The sequence below is a fragment of the Rutilus rutilus genome, assembly GCF_951802725.1.
Source record: "Rutilus rutilus genome assembly, chromosome: 7".
Lineage (NCBI taxonomy): Eukaryota > Metazoa > Chordata > Actinopteri > Cypriniformes > Leuciscidae > Rutilus > Rutilus rutilus.
In genome coordinates, this window is record NC_140221.1 from 46,557,734 (window position 1) to 46,580,233 (window position 22,500).

Sequence of the window (22,500 nt, forward strand, 5' to 3'; positions counted from 1 at the left end):
AGAGCAGGCGCGCTTGTTCCATGGCGGATTGCTATTATAACGGCGGATTTGCCAGGAGCGGTTCACAGCCGAGGAGACCGACGTTCTCGTCAGGGCCGTAAAACACAGAGAAGTGACATTGGGGACGGAGAAACACACACAAATTAGCTTCGGTTAAACAGGTGTATGATAATTTGGGTAAATGTGTAAGCTAGATTTATGCCTATTTTTTCACATCTTCATGGACACCACAATGATTTCCCTCGTGTGGAATATTTTTCCTTGTAATAATGTACGATTTGCAAAAATGAAAACCGCTGCTTCTGTGTAGATGAGAGAATCAAAGTGTGTGTGTGTTGTGCACACGCTACATTATGGCCAAGCATGCGCCCTTAAAATAGCATCTGAATAACATGCGCAACGCGTCACTGACTTTAGACGAGGTTTCTCCTGGTCTGTGGTGGAATTGTTTTCTGAAACTGCAAAATAGCACCAGGGAACGTTTGCGCCGGAACACGCCTCCTCTTTTCGCTGAACCGCCCCCGGGAGCGCAAGTTCATTCCCTAATTTACCGACGTGCGTCTGTGGAGGGAAAAGTCCGCTGTGCGTCGGGTGCAGAATAGGAATGATACATGCGTCGTGTACAAAGTCAATTGCGCTGGGTGCAAGATAGGGCCCATAATGTTAAAGTAGAGATTTAAGACATGAAGCTCAATCAATAAAACATGTCCCGGATTGTCCCCGTTCTTACTTCTTCTGACTCTTGTTTTTAGCGTGTGTCTCTCGCTGGGAGTCGCTGCTGTGCGCTGGCGAGCGAGACGCTTTCTCTCGAACCCTCGGCCTCCCGCTGCGTCTCCCGGACGACTCTGAGCCCGGCCTGTCGTCCTCTCCCGTCGGGAACGCGGATCCTCCGGGAACGCCGGAGTGATGTTTAACACCTCTCAGATGAGGAGAAGCGCTCGAAGGAGACGGAGCCAGAGATCCGAGCTTCTGTAGATGAAGTATAACCAACAAACCAAAGGGGAAAAGAAATAAATGTGAAAAAACAAAAAAAACAAAAAAAAAACAGAAAGAGAACAGTGAAATTAGACTCTTTTTCCTCCTGGGTGAAAGAGCGTTATCGTGTACTTGCCAAAAAAATATCTAAAAGAAAGTGCTAGGATTGTTCTCTGGCTTATAGACAGTCCTCTATTGTGCAGCGCATGCAATACTCGGCATGCAAAACCATAATGATTTGAAAAGAATAGTCCCGAAAAAAGAAAATCGAAACAAAAGAGGGGAAAGAGGGAAAATATATATATATATATGCGTAACTGTGAAAGAAAATAAGTTCAGAGAGACTGGAATATATACAGTAGAGAGAAAGAGAAAGAGGACTTTTTCAATTTTCAGAAAGAGCTACAAACAAAAAGGTGAAAAATAAAACTAGAAAATTAAAATAGACAACTTGACGGAACATCACAGAAATGGAAGGAACGAAATAAAGATTCACAAGAATAGATTCAATCGAATTAGAAAACATTTGGTCTTCTACTCAATAGAACTTGCTTGTGGATTTGTTTTGTCCTGCAGACAATTGCTGAGATGTGAACAGCGACCCATTTCCTGTTTTAATAGCTTTTTTAAATGGTTATTCTGTTTTTTCAACTCCCTTTTGGTTAACATCCACTTACCAATAAAGTGGTATTCCCTCCTTTAGTAGGTAAGGTATGAAGAGAAGGGAAAAGTGGGGCAACATAAGTGCATCATTAGATTCACAAAATGCAAGAGAAAAAGACACAACACCCTTCCCTGGATAGTGAGTATGAAACAATGCATGAAAATCAAACCAAAGAGAGAGAGAAAAAGAAAAAAAGAAAAGAAAACACACACACACACACACACACACACAAAATAAATCAAATTCAAACGGATTTCACAGTGTGTGGGCTGGGACAGTTTGAGTGCATTTTATCGGTGCGATTTTAAAACTTTAAGAGTGAGTTACGAACGGATGCTCTCGCTTCACCAGTTTCTCAGTTAAAAAACTAAAAAGTAAAACAAAAGTAAAGTAAATTAAAGACCCCATGAAATGGCTTAATGAGCTGTTATGGCTGATTACCTAATGTTGGCTTGTGTTTCTTATTTAAACCCTATACCTCGGGTCTTTATCGACCCGGACGTCATTCCCTACTCGTTCGTTTTTAAAGTTAGACATCAAACTTATTAGTATTCCTCAATCTATTCCTTCTAAACAATATAACAAGAAAAACAAAAAGATAAAATAATGTCTGTTTTCTGTTATAGGGTCACTAGTGACCCAGGAATGTAGTATTGTTTCTGCGCACAATAGTTGAATCTGCAATTCATCTTTAGTCCTCCAGGTGGCGATGTCTGATAAACAATGATAATGTGATGTTTCACTCATAATTACCACAGGCATAAAACAAAAGATCACACTAGTATCATGAGCGAAGACTGAAATGGCTTGGCGATTTACTGCAGAGCCAGGAAAGTACGAATCGAGAATTAGCGTTGGTGGATTTGGTGAAGAAGCTGAAAATATTGATTTTGAAGACAATAGTTTTGAGAGTATGGTTGAGATGGCGAATATGAGCCAGATGCTGAATGTACTGGGAAATGATGGTGAAAAGCATCAGCTCAAATTCAACCCTTCCAAGATCCAAAAGGTATCAAAATATGCTTTATTTTAATCTTTTGTAATTGTTATTAAAATATCAGGAGAGTTTTATACTATTGTGGTAGTTGGAGATCCATCCGTGGATACGGGACACTAAAGACCCAAATATGTAATAATGATTGGTGAAACATTCATGCATTTAAGGGTTAAACAGCAAAAACTTATCAAGGACATGTTTGTCTCATAATGGATCCCAAAATCAAAGGAAGGATTTAAAAAATTGCATTTTGCATAAAGATGATGAAGAAGCATATTTTAGAGCAATAAAGTTAAAAAATATGTCATTTTCATGACACATTTTCAGCACCCAAAACTTTCCTTTACTTTGATGCAAAAAAAATAAAAGAAATAAATCAAGAACCACATATTATCAAAATTGAAAGGTACAACATGCATACATAATTATTAATATTTATTATTGTACAATTTGTGGTTAATTATAATTTTTTCAAATATTTTGGGGTATAATGTGTTCTGGACATGTTTTGTCACTAAGTGAAAAATGCATATTTTCTGAGTGATAGCTGCTATTTACGCTCAGATTAAATAGGAAAAGATTATATTTACACCAAGTGGAAATCGCATGTGGAAATCATACCTTTCAGATCTGAGCTGGGAAAAGGGAGTAGAGCGTGTTCGGCAACTCAGGCAGACTTTCTGACACGCGCCTGCTGTTGATGAACTAGCATCTTAACACCTTCATCAGTGGGCGGAGTTAGTGTAAATAGCACCTTCGTCAGTGGGCGGAGTTAGTGTAAATAGCACCTTCGTCAGTGGGCGGAGTTAGTGTAAATAGCCTCTGCCGACACGTCGACACTCCTTTAGCAAAACAACATTTGACAACTTGATTGCTTTTCAAATTCCGGCCACTTCCAGTTTGTTTGTTTGTGTTTGGGAAAGGAAATAGCCTAAAGACCGAGTGTTAGTGCACTTAAAGACAGACTAATCATGATTTGTTTTTGATTAGGGTATTTTCAGTTTGCGGAGAGGAACGTACTCATTCTAGAGAGCATTTAATTGGACAAAACATGTCAATTACTAGTAGTACACAAGCATTTGGATGAACGTAAAGCCACACGTGTTAGCTGAACGCTACAAAACTTTGATTTGGATTTCATGGGGTCTTGAAATAGACTGAAATAGGGCTAATGAAATATTATTAATGAGCAAAGCAATCTGTTTCTTTAACCACAATGCCATAGATTAAAACAGGGACATTATAATGATGATTATTAGCATCAAAAGGAAGCAGATTTCTCAGACACTAACTTAACCCCCAAAAAAAAAAAAAACTTATAATACCATATATATATAACGGATGAAAACAATAAACCTCAAATAATTCAGAAGCAGCCCTTATGTATCAAAAAATAAAATAAAATAAAAATAATTAAATTAAATAAAAGGAGGGAAAGTGACCAAATCATATGACACGTACCATTTCACCAAAGACAAAAGGAATGCGACACAGACAGGAAATGCATTCTACCGAAAAAATATTAATAATAATAATAATAAACAAAACGCAGACAAGAGATGGACCTGTGGGGAGGACAGTGTACTGAAGACTGAAGCATGAAAGCAAAGGTAGATATCAGATTGAAAAAAAAGGGCGAAATAGAGAATGAAAGAAGAGCAAACAGTTCTAAAAGGAAAACAATGAAAATCAACCCGCCAACCTTTGGTTTTCCTCAGATAAACAAAGAGAAAAAGAGAGAGAGAGACACGGATGTCAAGCTAGGGTGCTTGTCACATTCTCCACGTGCGTAGGCAGAGCGTTACCTACCTTCCGCTTCAATCAGTGACACGTATGCAATATCAACAAAACAAAGGAAGAAAAAGGAAAAACAAAAAGGAGAAAGGAAAATTCTCCGCAGCGAAATGGGAAAAAGACAATGAATTCTTTTAGTATCCAGGCTAAGATAAATTGATCCACAGACTAAGGAGACAATTCCAACAAAAAACCCAAGGCAAAAAATAAAAGAAAAAAGAGTGGACATACAAAAAATAAATAAAAAATAAAACGTTTTGAGACAAAAAAAAAAAAAACCGAAACCAAACCCAAAACAAACTGAGAAATCAATCTGAAATAAGAGACTCGGAAAGCAGTCTGTCTTTTTCGCTCGGACACATGTGCACATCGTGTATGACAAGATCTCAACAAATCGAACTTTGCTAGGAGGAACGTAAGTGTTGATGGCCATGCATGTGGAATGTGGTTTGATGGGGAAAGAGAAAGCATGTCGGGACAACGGACAGCACAGATGGACGGGTGAAGGGAGAGGGGTGTTGGGTGGAGTGGTTTCTTCTAAGATGGACAACTAACATCTCAAAGGGACCCCAGTCACGTTCAGAAAGCCTGATTCGTATCGGTCTGCATGCGCAATGAGAATTTAGAGCTTGTTCGTCTACAACGACAGTGTATTTGCTCTCAGCAATTGTCAAGAGTCTTTCAGCAAAGGGAGCAAAGATGCCACATTGGGTTGGGTTCAGAGAATCGTGAATAATCCAAATGGCTTGGGTCCCTTTTAGTGTAACGACTTTACTAAATGACTTCTTTATCGGGCCTATTTAGCTGGCTAATGTTTACTGAGCGTCCGTTTGTCCCTGTCAAACATCTAGACAAACATTACACCACTCAAATATTGACAGGAAGGAAACAAACTATACAATATATCATATATGTGTATAATATATATCAAGTGCTACTGAAATAATATACAATTACAAGTGAGCATTAGAAACCGTGTCAATGAAGACCGTCGTAAATCACCAATGGCACTGAACCGGCTCTTGTCAGTGGAAAGATTTGACAGCCACACGAGAGAATTGATGAATCTGTCGCCTGTTTGACCACAGATGTGAATGAACGACTAGATGCTGCGATCTGAACACTGCTTTTGATTTTTAGGAAGATATGAGGGAATGTTGCAGAATTACACTCTCAAAGCATAATCTGATTAGCTAATTTTCATATCAGCATGAATACACCATTTTGGAAAGGTCAATATGAACAAAGTCACTTTCAAGGGAAGTCGATATAACTGTATATACTGTATATATATATCTATTAACTGCTCGCTGAACTCACATTTAAATAACTTTACTATCACTTTAACGATGACTTTACCAATCAGTGATTGGCTCTTTTATTTAGAAGGCGGGACTTATTCCACCATATTGCGTGTTGCTCTTTCTCCCATTCATTAGTAATATTAGTGCACTATCTTTCTATATCTAAAGTCTTAAATATGAATCAACAGGTGCATTCTGCAAAAATATATCATACAAATCTGCACATTGCAGATGAAAATTAAACAGTATTGGTAAAACACTTGTCTATGGTATAGTTATCATCATAATAGAGCTCGAAATAAGGCCATAAATAAATAAAATGTGATTTTTTTGGGATATTACACATAAAAGAACTTTTGTACAATAAATAAAAACTGATATTGTCGGGTAAAAGAACAGACATATTATGTTTTTAAATGTAGCCATACAAAAACATTACATTACAAAATATAATAATTTACCCAACATCATTAGGTTTTTTTGTAGTATTTATTGTAGAAAAGTTGTAGTATCATGTAAATTGTAAAAGAAAATAATAATGATTTCATTTGTAAACTAAAATAATTTACATTTTATTGGAACATTGTAGTTTTTCTAATTATGCTCAAAAAGACATTTTTACTATTAATATTAACAGACATATTATGTTTTTGTATATAATATATCCAACTGATTTGTTGGATTGACAAAAATAAATATTATTGTATATCCAGAAATATATCTGTTAATTTATCAAATGATATCAGTCTTTTATTTATTGAAAAATGGTTGTTGTGTTGTAATTTTCTTTATTGTAAATTACTAATCTGATAACAAAATATACCATGCAGCGACACACTCTATAAACTCAAGCGACTTAAACTGAAATATGTTTGGATCTATTGACCTTTCCGAGACGGCGGTGCCGATGACGGATCCGGATCAGCCAAATGCAGCATCCACAGATTTCTTATCTGTGATTGTACCATTCAGACTCATTCATCCTCTCAGCAGAACCAGGAATGACAGCTGATTGGCTAAAAGCGTCTGAGGGATTGGCCAATGAAAACCATCGGCTCATGATTGATAATTCTTCACCTTACATTAAAGAACATGATCAGTAGGTACAATCTTATTGCAGGGTCACAGATCATCGGCTCATTGAACACCTGATACACATCTGGTAAAGGGTGGCTACGGTAAAACTGAGCAGAAAATGAGAGTTTCAACTGTATTGACAAGAAAAGACATACCCATTTAATCTACTCGATCCAGTTCCAAATCATATGAGTGCTTTTTACACAAACAAGACAGAAAAGTTTGGGCATTTATTCGTGGGAAGAGATCATGTGAATTCACAGAGGACAAGAAATCAACAAAACAGAGGGATGAATTGAGCAAATAAAAGAGAAAGAGAGCATGAGAACTTCTGAAAAACTGCATGCAAACTGTCCCAGATAAGTGTGACCGGATACCTTACAATTGCTACAGTAAGTCTCTCCAAACGCAGGTCAAGGTTTAGCGAAATAAATGAGGTCTTGTGGCCATATTTAATATCATGTGACTGTATGAATACATACAGATGACGTCATGCATATTTAAACTAAGCTGATGCCATTCTTTCGGCACAGATGCAATTAATCTGGTGCAATTACTATATAAAAGATGAATTCACCTCTCGATGTCTTTGAAGTTTTGTGGGATACAATAAATAATACAAGATTAGAAAAGCCTACAAACAAACGTGTGTTTTACACCTGAAGCTCAGACCTAGCATGAGCAGGAATATTAATATTAATATTAATATCGGTAACACTTTACAATAAGGTCGAATGTGATCGGTAAATGCATTAGTTAACATTAACTCAAAAAATTAACAATATATATGTTTTACATGATTTATTAATCTTTGTTGATGTTATATTGTTTGTTGATGATTGTTCACACACTGAAAATAGTAGGAAGTAGAAGTTAATTTAGTTACTAAACTCGTTAAAAAGCGGATACTTCCGCCATTAGTTACAGGAACCATGAAAAGATTCCTGAAGTGTGAAAATTCCATAATGTAAAGTGTCACCAAAATATCTATATTTAATCTGATCGAGGCATCGACATGCTTTCACAAATGTCTTTTTCATGGGACGTTATCCAACCCCAGCCATTGAGTTACTGGCGATCGATGCTTTATGTAAATCAGTAAGTCGAAAGATCCCATAACCGTTAACTTGTGTCTTCGGTGGCGGATGGAGCTGGTGCGTCCATGAAAACCCATATGTTGCACATTGTTTAGTTTCCGATGTATATTTATATATATATAAGTGCTGTCAGTTAACGTGTTAACGCAACCCCATTTTAATGGCGTACATTTTTTTATCGCGAGATTAACGTTCTTTTTGGCCTAGCAAACTTTGTCGTTTTTTTCACATGCCGTTGCAACAACTAGTAACGTTGGAAGAACTACAACACCACACCGGATCTAGCTAGACCGGACACAAAACGACAGGCACGCCGCACACACTTGTTTGGGCTTGCGAGCCGGCCGAAGAGTAGTAGGCTAACGTTACGTTTTGAGTGGATGGCGAGCGCGAGACGCCGAAATGGATGCCAATAAGATTCTGAATGGAAAGTTTACTTTTTAAAAAGTTGCCAAATGGTTCCATTGACAAGACCAAAGTGATCTGTGTGTTTTGTGGTTGTGAACTGAGCGATCATCGCAGCATGTCCAGTCTGAAACACCACTGGATGGCCAAGCACACACACAGATGATGCGAATTCTCTGACGCGATTATTTGCTCCGAGTGAGAATGTTAGTGTGAAATTGAACACTACAGTATATGCCAATGTGTTTTCAATCAAAAAAACATTTGCACAAAGCAAGCCGATCCACTTTTCCATGTTGATAAGAGCATTAAAATGAGAAAAAAAATAGATTTAGAATAGATAAAAATGTGCGATTAATCGCGATTAAATATTTTAATCGTTTGACAGCACTAATATATATATATATATATATAAAAAAAAGATCCTGTCGACCCTCAACATTTCCATTCATTCTCTTTCTAGAACTGAAAAAGTCAACATGGCTCATACGTGAAATAAAGCATGATGGACATCTGCCTCGACAAAACAAAAACCCTTCCCAATGAACACAAAAATGGCTTGAGAACAGAAAAACTCACAAAATGGAGCCAAAGAGGGAAAAGAGGTATATAGAGTCAGCTCACACAGTTGGACGAGGTGTGTGTGTGTGTGTGGGGTTATTTGTCTAAACGGCCGAAAACAGATGGAGGTAAAGTAGAGGAGACTACATACATCGTTCCCTTTATTCGCCTCCGTGTGATTGGCTCCAGAATCTTTGCCGTTGCGGACACGGACGCTGTGGTTCCCGTTCTGCCACGTGATTGGCTGGTCAGCGCTGGGGGACGGCGGGGGGGTGTGGGCCGAGTGACTTCCCTCCTGTTTGTGCCTGTCGTTCTTGCACTTTGCATTTGATCTGAGAGGTCAGATTGAAGACGGATTGATTTTAAGAGCACAATGAGAGCACAGTCCATCTCCTTCCAAACAGGGCTTGACATCAACACCTGGCAAATGTGTGTGTATTTTATATATAATATACACATTTTTCAATTGTAGTCTTTTAAAAAGGCATCTGAAGTAATAAACTAAGTGCAATATAGTGTTATTGATGCATATCGATACTGAAACGCTTCCAATACTCATTTCCCGCAGAATAGATCCATCCCAGCTAGCAAAAAGTCGTCTATTAGACGTTGAATAGACGTAAATCTTCAACGTCTAATTACGACTTTTCAACGTTGAAAACAGGTCGATCTTCAACGTCTTGATGGAATATGTAAAACTCTTTAAATTTATTTGAGATAATAATGAACATGGTTTGGTAGTTTGTTATTCTCCGTTATTTAAGCATGTATAACAGACTTCTCCTGTCTTAGATGATCAGTTGAAAACACGTAGTCAAACAGTCCGACCCAAAACTTCTTAGATGAAATCACATAGTAAACCAGACTTATTTTCAACCATATTTCAACGTTGAAAGGCGGTAATTGTTTACTGGGATGATGCCAGCTGCTCTTTCTCTCTCTCTCATCTCTCCGACAGCGAGAGACACACAAACCCGCCTCCACTCACTCACTCGTTTCATTTGCTCCGGATGAATATTGATGCTGTTACAGGGCGTGGGATTGTGCGTATTGCGCATAATTTTACTCATTCCCTCACACCCAAACTGCGCGCATATAAAGCTGTCTCTCAGAACTAAACTGAGATCTTTTCCGCTGCTTATTGCACTTAAACAGTCAAATACACACAAAATAATGTCGTTCTTGGCGAGTATTCTCGTAAACACAGTCAGTTGTGTTTTAAGTGAATGTAAACAGTTGAGAAAGAAAACGCATGTGTAACAGTATATTGGATCAGTGCGTCAGGTCTTAAAGTGACAGCAGCCTAATGCCAAGTTATGAGATGATATTAAAAATATCTATGGCTGTTTTTCCCTGTGGTCTTGATGTCAAAAAGTGGCCAGTGCAAATGCTGAGTGGCTGGTAACCACTAGCCAAAGTTGCTGGTAAGCAAAAATGTCAATGTCAAGCCCTGCTTCCAACCGTGTAAGAAGCTTTTCTGTCATTTTGACTCCCCTTTCTGTGATGAAAGTGGTGGCTAATACCACATTACCACAGTCTTATTGTAGTAACTATGGTATTTTGGCAGAAACTATGTTCACCCTGGTGAGTGTTTGTGCGAGGGCCTGTGAAATGGAGATAAGAGGCACCTGCTGGGTGATCTGGAGAGGCTGGCGGTGGAGGAGACGGATCCACTGCGGGAACTACAGCAACTGCCTCTGTGCTGAGAACTCCTGCTGGGAGAATCGCCTGAACACCTGCGGGAAACACACAAACACACAAACACACAGAGGTCACACACTCACACACTCCAGCCACAGCGCTTCAGTCACTCTCACAGCAAATCCTTCATAAACAATCCATGCATATGGCCTAAATGAAACTCAGTGCGTGTTGGGTGTCGTGGGGGGTTTACGGGGTGTTGCTATGCAGTTGCTAAAATGTTTAGACTGGTTGTCTGGGCATTACTAGTTGGTTGCTAGGATATTCTATATGGTTACTAGGGTGTTGTAAGAAGTTGGCAGGCTGTTTTTAATGTGGTTGCTAAACAGTTCTGAGTGGTTGTCAGGGCATTGCTAGTTGGTTGTTAGGGTGTTCTAGATGGTTATTAGGGTGGGTGGTTACCAGGGTGTTGCTATGCAGTTGCTAAAATGTTTCGAGTGGTTGTCAGTGCTAGGTCGTTGCTATGATATTCTGGATGGATACTAAGGAGTTGTGGGTGGTTGCCAGGGTGTTGTTATGCATATGATTAAAAATTTTGACAGGTTGTCAGTGCATTGCTAGGCGGTTGCTAGGGAGTTCTAGATGGCTACTAGGGTGTTGTGGGTGGTTGCCAGGGTGTTGCTATGGAGTTGCTAAAATGTTTCGATTGGTTGCCAGTGCTAGGTCTTTGCTATGGAATTCTAGATGGCTACTAGGGTGTTGTGGGTGTCTGCCAGGGTGTTGCTATGGAGTTGCTAAAATGTTCTGAGTGGTTGTCAGTGCATTGCTAGGTGGTTGCTAGGGTGTTCTAGATGGTTATTAGGGTGTTGTGGGTGGTTACCAGGGTGTTGCTATGCAGTTGCTAAAATGTTTCGAGTGGTTGTCAGTGCTAGGTAGTTGCTAAGGTATTCTAGATGGCTACTAGGGTGTTGTGGATGGTTGCCAGGTTGTTGCTATGCAGTTGCTAAAATGTTTCGAGTGGTTGTCAGTGCTAGGTAGTCGCTAAGGTATTCTAGATGGCTACTAGGGTGTTGTGGATGGTTGCCAGGGTGTTGCTATGGAGTTGCTAAAATGTTCTGAGTGGTTGTCAGTGCATTGCTAGGTGGTTTCTATGGTGTTTTAGATGGTTACTATGGTGTTGTGGGTGTTGCTATGCAGTTACTAAAATGTTTCGAATGGTTGTCAGTGCTAGGTAGTTGCTAAGGTATTCTAGATGGCTACTAGGGTGTTGTGGGTGGTTACCAGGGTGTTGCTATGCAGTTGCTAAAATGTTTCGATTGGTTGCCAGTGCTAGGTCTTTGCTATGGAATTCTAGATGGCTACTAGGGTGTTGTGGGTGTCTGCCAGGGTGTTGCTATGGAGTTGCTAAAATGTTCTGAGTGGTTGTCAGTGCATTGCTAGGTGGTTGCTAGGGTGTTCTAGATGGTTATTAGGGTGTTGTGGGTGGTTACCAGGGTGTTGCTATGCAGTTGCTAAAATGTTTCGAGTGGTTGTCAGTGCTAGGTAGTCGCTAAGGTATTCTAGATGGCTACTAGGGTGTTGTGGATGGTTGCCAGGGTGTTGCTATGGAGTTGCTAAAATGTTCTGAGTGGTTGTCAGTGCATTGCTAGGTGGTTTCTATGGTGTTTTAGATGGTTACTATGGTGTTGTGGGTGTTGCTATGGAGTTACTAAAATGTTTCGAATGGTTGTCAGTGCTAGGTAGTTGCTAAGGTATTCTAGATGGCTACTAGGGTGTTGTGGGTTGCCAGGGTGTTCCTATGCAATTGCTAAAATGTTTTAAGTGGTTGTCAGTGTATTGCTAAGTGGTTACTAGGTTGTTTTAGATGGTTTCTAGGGTGTTGTAGGTGGTTGCTAGGGTGTTCTAGATGGTTATTAGGGTGTTGTGGGTGGTTACCAGGGTGTTGCTATGCAGTTGCTAAAATGTTTCGAGTGGTTGTCAGTGCTAGGTAGTTGATAAGGTATTCTAGATGGCTACTAGGATGTTGCGGATGGTTGCCAGGGTGTTGCTATGGAGTTGCTAAAATGTTCTGAGTGGTTGTCAGTGCATTGCTAGGTGGTTGCTATGGTGTTTTAGATGGTTACTATGGTGTTGTGGGTGTTGCTATGCAGTTACTAAAATGTTTCGAATGGTTGTCAGTGCTAGGTAGTTGCTAAGGTATTCTAGATGGCCAGTGTATTGCTAAGTGGTTACTAGGTTCTTTTAGATGGTTTCTAGGGTGTTGTAGGTGGTTGTCAGGGTGTTGCTATGTAGTTGCTCAAATGTTTTGAGTGGTTGTCAGTGCCAGGTAGTTTCTAAGGTATTCTAGATGCTTCCAAGGTGCCAGTTTACAATCCCAAGTCAAAAATTACAACTCTGATTGCTTAAAAACGTAATATAATTAAATGAATTAAACTCTGCAATCAACGCATTGGATTTTCATGGTCAGATTGAGGCCTCGTAATACTGAACAGTTGATCTTTTTAGAAAAGTAAACATCACTCACCTCTTCTTCTGTTTGCTCTTGTCTTTGTGTTTGATTTTAGGGCTGCCGGATCTGAAAGGAGAAAACGAGCAAGAACTGAAAACAGGAGAGGAGCATAAAAGTCTTCAATTCAAGTGTAATCAAAGGATTTATATCAGTCTGATGCAAAACAGACTAAAGTTTTTAAAGTGATTACAAGGTACCAGCTGCATCTCTGAGCTCTTGAAAGAAATAATCATTGGTTAAATAAATATTAAACTAAACGTCCATGAGCAAATCTGAATATTCTGCCTTGTTTTCTGAGTTATGTCTGTGAAATGATCAATACTTATTACTTTGCTCCTATTTTCTTCAGTGCTGTCTGTACAACCGCTCAAAGAGACAATTATTGAATTTATGTTTTCTAGGCCAGTCTACTGTATCATCGATTCATCGAACAGCACATATAAGCAAAATGAACAGACTTTAAAGCGGATGTCGGCTCTGGAAGACTAATATGAGTCCAGAACAGTTCCCAAATCATTCATGATAATATCTACTCTAAAGCATATCTCATATTAGCTCTGTGTTTTACCTGTGTCTCCTCTTCCTCCTCGAGCCAGATGTGGACCTGAGACAGAGGGATTCGATGTTAGATTGTGATCGCCAGCTGTTTACATCAGGGGATTTTGCAGTAAGTGCTGCTACACTTAGACATGTCTGAATGTCATAAATCAATAGATCTAGTGTTGATAATTCAAGGAAAACTGCCTTCATTCATCCACTTAAAATCACAGAAACACTAAAGTTAGCAAAGAGAAAAGAAACCCGCTGCATTTAAATTATATTGTACATCTAATGTAATGGCATTCACACATTTTTAAGTGTGATTATCTGTATGTTCTGATAAAGACAGGACAACAGTTACAGTGCATCTGTATTAATAGCCTAGGTTGCAAGATGTGGGGTTCGTAAGTGTGATTTAACACACCATATAAACCACAGTTTCACCTTTAAATGACTTTGCTCAATCCGTACTGAAAGGAGAAATACCTCCTACAATTTCTGACTGTCTATCACACTTTTGCCCTCACACACACAGTCTGACAGGATTGAAGCTGCTTTGATAAGACATCTAATCATAAGACATCAGTCCTGTCATGCTCTTTTGACATGGGAAAAACATAGAAGAGGTAAAGTTGTTATAAAGCTGTCAGGGTAATGTGAGATAAATAAAAATGTGTGTGTAATAATAGAAAGACAGACAGAAATACGAGCATCTAAAATGCTGAGACATCCCATCTATTAATAACTAGGACATTTTATGGCTGCAAAAGCACAAATTCTGTAGATATTCCTGACATAACAATATCATGAATATTTTATGAATGCGGAAAGGTATTTGTGTAAAACATGCTTTTATATATGTCTATTTTTGGAACTTGAGTTTAGTTGATGTTTCTGGTCAAAATGCTGATAGTAAAATATTAACGAGAACAGTTTAGATCTGCCCAAGTTACTCTTCAAAGAGACATTTTCTCTGTCAAAAATGAAAAATAAAATCTGAGACTGTGTTCTGAATCTGAAGTACACAGTATATATACGGTATAATGCCAACTATAGAAAAAAAAATAGAAAAAAAGATCAAAAAGGAAAACAATGTGTACATATGATGCATATTTAATTTAGTCTGAAATACAAATGTTATTTTCCAACTTTGTGTGCAAATTTCTAAACTGTTATTTGGCAACGGATAAATAACATAGTGGCTAATATCATGCTTGGTTTATTCCTGTCATTAGAAATGGAAGTTCAGATTTAGTGCATTGCATTGTGGGTACTAACACTGCGCTGCTAACACACACGTTTTGGCTAATGTAGTAGGTTATGTTGGTATTTGTATTGGTTTTCAGTGCGAATGCCGTGAAAAACACACAAAACACATCTAAAACGGGAAAAAGCATTGAGGTATTTAGGGGTAAAATCACACTCTATATATTGTATTGTTAAATATTGTATTGACAACTCATCAATTAAATATTTACCATGGTATATTCTGTATAATTGGATGTTTTTAAATAAACACTGACAAAACACTACACAAGTTTTAGTGCTGGACGATATGATGATATATATAACACTGATATCAGTGATCACATGGATTTAGACCTGTATTGTATTTATATAAAGCGTTCACAGGCAAATTTGCTTTATGTATTTCCCCGGAGTGGAAATCAGGCTCATATAAATGTCAGGAAACATGTGCGTGTCGATATCCATGATCACTGGATCTTTGGTTAGTTGTAAGGAAACACTATATCGAGTCTAAGCTTCAGTTTAAACTGATAATCGTTCGTTTTACTCGTGTTTTCACAGTTTCTCCTATTAAATTCAGTCACTCAGCAGTGAATGATGTACACCTGTGTGAAGGCATAATCACACACACACACACACACCTGTCTTTTTTGTGTTTCTTTCCGCTTTTCTTCCTCTTGTCTCTGCGGGTGGGAGAAGGGCTGTCGGCTCTGCGAGTCAAACAAAGACAACAACGGATGAAATATCACTCCATCATATTCTTCCATTTTTTCATTTAGCAAAATATCATTACATTTAAATGTTCTTCTTGGCCTTTTTTACTCTTGCATTTTAGTGTTTCCTGCTACAGTGCGTCACGCATGGCTAGCTCTCCTGCTTAGAGTGAGAGGTTTGTTCACATCGCTCTGTATATTGGCAGCCGGGTGTGTATTGACTTTGTGTACAATATGATGCTTCACAATATGACACAATATGAAGTCAGAAAGCAAACTGACCGACTGTGTCTTCTCGCCTTCTTCTTTTTCCTCTTCTTTGGCCGAGGGGAAGGTGAACTGCTGGATTTCCTTTTGGATCTTGTGTGGAAAACAAGAAATGCAGTGCTGGGTAATGTTTTCCATTAGGTTACTCTTAATATGTGACCCTGGACCACAAAACCAGTCACAAGGGTACTTTTTTTTAAAATTGAGATGTATACATCATCTGAAAGCTGAATAAATAAGATTTCCATTGATGTGTGGTTTGTTAGGATAGGACAATATTTGGCTGAGATACAACTATTGTAAATCTGGAATCTGAGGGTGCAAAAAAATCGAAACATTGAGAAAATCTCCTTTAAAGTTGTTCATTTATGTTGGCGATTGTGTTGCATTCACTCACAAAAATATTTTTTTATATATTTACGATAGGAAATGTACAAAATATCTTTACTTAATATCCAAATGATTTTTGGCATAAAAGAAAAATGGATAATTTTGACCCATACAGTGTATTGTTGGATATTGCCACAAATATACCCGTGCGACTCGAGACTGGTGACGTGATCCAGTGTCACATATAAGTAATTCTGTTACATTATTATTTCTTTTTGGGAAGCAGGTTTATCTAGTCTATCTGCAATCTAGTTATTTTGTTTTATAGTGCATATGTATTTATTGAGGAAAATTAAGGACATTTCTATTAATATTTTTGTTCACACTTTAGATTAGGGTCCAATTCTCACTATTAACTATGACTTTGCCTCAATAAACTCCTAATTACTGCTTATTAATAGTTAGTATGGTAGTTGTTAAGGTTAGGTATTGTAGGATTAAGGGATGTAGAATATGATCATGCAGAATAAGACATTAATATGTGCTTTATAAGTACTAATAAACAGACAATATCCTAGTGATATGCATGATAATAAGCAGCTATTAATAGTGATAATTGGACCCTAAACTAAAGTGTACCATATTTGTAATAGTAATAATCATATTTAATCCATCAGCATCACTTTAGTAGCATCTTTTACTAAATATGAACATGCATCTCCAGTTCATTTCTAAGGGATGTTCTGTAAAAAACTAGCAACTGTAACAAATAACGGTGGAACTTAGTGAAGGATCAATGATGCTTAAAGGGGTGGTATAATGCCCTTTTCACAAGATGTAAAATAAGTCTCTGATGTCCCCAGAGTGTGTGTGAAGTTTTAGCTCAAAATACCCCACAGATATTTTTATACAGCATGTTAAAATTGTCACTTTTTGAGGGTGAGCAAAAACACACCGCTTTGTGTCTGTCTCTTTAAATGCAAATGAGCTGCTGCTCCCGGCACAGGGGGCGGAGCTTCAACAGCTTGCACTCACACACACATGCACTGAAAATTTCAAAAACTTTTTGCCTTTTATGTTCAAACCGGAGTCAGACAATGATGGAGAGACTCAAGAAGAAGTGACAACATGTAGAAGCAACAGGACATTTCTGAATGGTTAGTTGATGAATTTATGAAGCTGATGTGTAGTTATCTTCTAGTCAGTGATTAGCATATTCTGTCATGATAATCTATAAATCGTGTTCAGGGGGCGGGGTTTATGTAAATTCTAGGGTTGGTGATGTCACTAACCCGGGAGGAATGTGGTGTAGTCTCTACCAGCCGTTTGTTGTAGTCCTTAAAAAGCGATTTCTTTAAAAGCAAATATCTCCCTTTGCTTTGAGCTTTGAGCGCTGTAACTTTGCAGATGTTGTTTATGCTCAAACAGCAACATTACACACTAACTAAAGTTAGAAAAGTCAAATCATAAATCAACCACCCCTTTAATATAATAATAACCTCCACAAGAATGTCTCTCAGTGTGTGTGTAGGTGATTCTCACTTTACCTGGAGTCATCGTAGGCTGTTGAATTTTTCTCATAATATTCTCCATCCCACTCATAGTGTTCCTCATAGCCGTCAATGTATGCGGCGTTTTCCACATGATCTGCATCCCCGTGAGGAAGCAGCCTGACCCTGTGCATGCAAGAGGGAAAGGTCAAAGGTCGTGACCTGCGTTGGTCTAAAATGCCGTAATGAGCTATTCTGGCTCGTCTCCTGCATGCTTCTCAGATGTAAAAAAACTCTATACTACAATGCATGTCAACACTTAAAGGAACACGCCGACTTTTTGGGACTTTAGCTTATTCGCCGTATCCCCCAGAGTTAGATAAGTCCATACACACCCTTCTCATCTCCGTGCGTGCCATAACTCTGTCTGACGCTCTCACCGCTAGCCTAGCTTAGCACAAAGACTGGAGGTAAATGGCTCCAGCTAGCATACTGCTCCCAATAAGTGACAAAATAACGCCAACATTTTCCTATTTACATGTTGTGATTTGTATAGTCACAGCGTGTACGAATAACAAGGTCACATGACACAGCCATCTTCTAACCGTATACAGACTGGGAACTATATTCTCAGAAGGCGAAGCACTGCTACTTCTGCGGAGTGACTTACTCCAACTCTGAGCGAACTCTCTGGTCTCGTCACCACGGGGCTTCTCAGGCGCTGCGAGCAAATCACTCCGTCCAAGTAGCAGTGCTTCGCCTTCTGAGAATATAGTTCCCAGTATGTATACGGTTAGAAGATGGCTGTGTCTCAAGTGACCTTGTTATTTGTACACACTATGCTAGCTGGAGCCATTTACCTCCAGTCTTTGTGCTAAGCTAGGCTAGTGGTGGGAGCGTCAGACAGAGTTACGGCACACACGGAGATGAGAAGGGTATGTATGGACTTATCTAACTCTGGGGGATACGGTGAATACGCTAAAGTCCCAAAAAGTCAGCATGTTCCTTTAAATCATTTTTATCAAGAATATCATATTTAAGAGAATTAAAAGAAACATCTGAGACAAAGTTGAGCTATGAAAGAGCAACCTCTGAGCAATAACATTTTCCTATTTATTTACCCTACCAATAATTTCTAAAACACATAGTAAATGATTATTTCTCAGAAACAGAATAAAGGTGGCAGTCCAGTGTGATAATGAGTGTGTCTGGCGAGATACTAACAGACCTGTTTTTCTGTCACATATAATCTATTTTCTTCATTATAAAGTCTTATCCTCATTATCCTTCGTTACGTGTGTGTGAATTAGCATTTCAGCTGTAATGATCAGTTTCTTCAACGCAGTGGTAAATGTCAACATCCTGCTTCTGCAAAAGTGTAAACAGACAGAATAGTGTGTGTGTGTGTGTGTGTGTGAGAGAGAGAGAGAGAGAGAGAGAGAGAGAGTGAGTGTGTGTGTGTGTGTGTGTGAGAGAGAGAGCGAGAGAGAGAGAGAGAGAGAGAGAGAGAGAGAGAGAGTGTGTGTGTGTGTGTGTGAGAGAGAGAGAGAGAGAGTGAGTGTGCTATCATCATTGATGATACTGTCTCTGCAGGAAACACACTGTGTGTGTGTGTGTGTGTGTGTGTGTACAACAGTGTGTGTGTGTCACACAGGTGCCACTGCCCCAGCTATGGGTAATAGCCCCACTGCCTTGTGGGCTATCCTCTTGAGGCAAGGCTAAGGGAGCACACCCTAACAGGAAAGCAATGCGTTGGAGACACGCAATAGGCGGGCCTAAACAGAGCTGGGTCCCGGCAGCCTCCTGCAGCCAGGACGAGGAGCTGGTCATCCTGGGCCCACCCATGCCACCAGACCTACCTCATCATGGTGAAGTTAGTGCTACTGGGGAGAGCGCACCCGCTTTAGCACTTAAAAAAATTATTTGCGCAGGTTTTCCACCTCTGACCAACGGTGAATATTACCTGGATCTAAAACCCCTTATCCAGCACCGCCAGACAGCAATGGCAAGAAAATCGTCGGGAAGTGCAGAGAACTCTGCGGAACTTACAGAACAAGTGGTGGATGGAGAAGGCTCATGAAATTCAGTCATTCGCTGACAGAAATGATATGCACAACTTTTACAATACAGTCAAATCCATTTATGGCCCAAGAAGTCACTGCATCACTCCCCTGAAAACAGCAGATGGGCTCAAAGTCCTAAAAGACCAGAATAGCATCCTGGAGAGGTGGGCTGAACATTTTAACACCCTACTGAATCAGGACTCTTATGCAGACTATACCATCCTGGATGAACTTCCTGAATTTCCCCCTATTAGCAATCCTCCAACTTTCCTGGAGGTTCTGACAGCTGTCCGCTCCCTGAAGTACAACAAGTCTCCTGGCTCTGACAATATTCCTGCAGAACTGCTAAAACAAGGAGGGTATCTCTGCACAAGAACACTACACCATTACATCACCAAGGTTTGGGTTGATGAATTCATCCCACAGCATTGGAGGGATGCTAGTATTGTCACCATATATAAAAGCAAAGGGGATAGGGCTATTTGTGATAACCACAGGGGCATATCACTTCTTGCTGTGGCAGGTAAGGTCTTGGCCAAGGTGATGCTACAAAGACTGATCAATGACATCACAGAGTCTATGCTACCCGAGTCACAGTGCGGGTTTAGAAGGAACAGGAGTACAGTTGACATGGTCTTCACAACCCGGCAACTCCAGGAAAAGTGCAGGGAGCAACATAAAGATCTGTTTATGGCTTTTGTCGACCTCTCCAAAGCCAGAGAGATGTGCAGAGAGATCTCTTGTGGGAAGTCCTCCTCCGGTTCGGATGCCCCACTAAGTTTGTCAACATCCTCCGTCAGTTTCATGATGGAATGACTGCTAAGGTGATAATAGGAGGTCAACAGTCAAGCCCTTTCCCTGTGCGCACAGGGGTAAGGCAGGGGTGTGTACTGGCACCAGTGCTTTTTAACATCTTCCTCATATGTGTCACCCAGCTTCTCCACAAGGAGATTGAAGTGGGGTGGCACAACAGTGGGGTGACAGTAGCGTACAGGCTGGATGGCAACCTCTTTAATATCAGGAGACTGCAGGCAACCACCAAACTGTACAGAATGAGGATACTTGAGCCGATGCCGATGACTGCGCTCTTGTATCTCACTCTTCACAAGACCTCCAGTCTGTTTTAGATGCAGCAGTGAGGGCATATAGCAGGATGGGGTTGACCATCAACACTGCCAAAACAGTGGTAATCTGCCAGTGGAGTGCAAACATCCCACCCGCACCACCCATCTTCTCTGTTGCAGATGAAAAACTGTTAGTTGTTCCATCATTCAAATACCTGGGGAGCATTATCTCTGAAGACAATAGCATTGACAATGAGGTCCAGAACAGAATCAAACAAGCATCAGCTGCCTTTGGAAGACTCCGGCGGCGGGTTTTTCAGAATAAGAATCTTCATCTCAACACAAAAATCTGTGTCTACCAAGCGGTCTGCATCACCACTAGGGTTGGGTATCGAGAACCGGTTCCATTTTAGAACCGCTAACAAATTTCGAAAAACCGGGTATTCGATAAGAGCGTGCGGTGCGTGGCGCTCGTTTTTGCAGGCGCGCCTATGCCTCGGCGAGATGAAATAATCTCAACTTTTCAGAATGCAGCAAGCGGTGCGCAGGTCATGTGACAAAAAACAACCGACCTTTCTGTAACATCAAAAGCTCGGCCGAACAGCTGATCATAGCTGAACAGGGCGGGTTTTTATTTCTCATCTCCATAAATATATCTAGTAGCCGAGTAAAGCTAATGCAAGGGCTATAAATCAATTAATCCTTTGCTGATACTTCCTCGTCGTCATCATGGAGAGCGCAGTTCATGGTTGCATAGCAACGACAGACGCCACAGAGTGCAAGCGCTTGTGGAAAGCAGAAGAAAGCGGCGCGGCCGTGCTTTTCCATGCATTTTTAGATGCGATATGTGAACGGTCCCTAATTCAGGAATCTATGTGGCTTAAAATCATGATTACATACATCAGACAACTACTCAGAATAACATGTTTAGTCTAATAGTCTATTTTTTTTAAACAAGTTTGAATAATTAATTCAAACACTGATTACTTAAGTGTCTCATAAATACTTGTTTAATGAATGAATGATTCACCGTTTTTGAACGAATCTCTCGAGTCTTCTTGAATAAATAATTCAATGAAAAAAACAGTCGATTTTTGCCACCTACTGGAGTAATAATGTAATCAACACCTTTATATGAAGAGACTCCTTTCACTTTAGCCATTTTATTGGTTATTGCTTAAAATTGGCAAGAATAAAAAGTAGAAATATTTATTCTTCAAGTATTTGCCCTTTTTTCTCCCTCCAAAAAATATTGGAATCGGAAACAAGAATCGATAAGAACCGGATTCGATAAGCAGAATCGGAATCGGAATCGCTATAAATGAAATGAAACCCAACCCTAATCACCACCCTCCTCTACAGCTGTGAAGCCTGGGTTACTTACAGCCGCCACATCAAGTCCCTGGAACACTTCCACATCTGCTGTCTCCAGTGCATCCTGGGAATCACTTGGCATGACAGAGTGCCCCACACTGAGATCCTCAGAAGAGCAGGTTGCGAGAGTATTGAGGCCACAATCACCCAGCACCAACTGCGCTGGTTGGGGATGCCCTACAACCGTCTGCCCCGCAGAGTGCTATATGGCCAGCTACAACAAGGCCAGCGCTCTGCTGGAGGACAGAAGAAACGCTTCAAAGACCAATTGAAGACAGTGCTAAAGAAGTGCAAAATAAAACCTGGGGACCTGGAGAACATGGCTGCTGACCGCAACAACTGGCGGCAGCTACGTCTAGATGGGACCCAAGCACTGGAGGAGGAAAG

At 39.9% G+C, this 22,500-nt stretch overlaps 1 protein-coding gene across 1 annotated transcript in view; it reads right to left on the minus strand.

The window, feature by feature from the left end:
- srrm3 (serine/arginine repetitive matrix 3) overlaps positions 1 to 22,500 on the minus strand; it is a 103,291-nt gene that overhangs the window by 10,892 nt on the left and 69,899 nt on the right. Inside the window, exons 4-11 of the mRNA XM_084413867.1 lie at positions 17,670 to 17,798; positions 15,808 to 15,885; positions 15,454 to 15,522; positions 13,593 to 13,628; positions 13,040 to 13,090; positions 10,503 to 10,610; positions 9,026 to 9,206; positions 731 to 969 (exon numbers count right to left, since the gene is read on the minus strand). Of these exons, the coding sequence (XP_084269993.1) occupies positions 731 to 969; positions 9,026 to 9,206; positions 10,503 to 10,610; positions 13,040 to 13,090; positions 13,593 to 13,628; positions 15,454 to 15,522; positions 15,808 to 15,885; positions 17,670 to 17,798 (891 nt within the window). The remainder of the gene's footprint in view (positions 1 to 730; positions 970 to 9,025; positions 9,207 to 10,502; positions 10,611 to 13,039; positions 13,091 to 13,592; positions 13,629 to 15,453; positions 15,523 to 15,807; positions 15,886 to 17,669; positions 17,799 to 22,500) is intronic.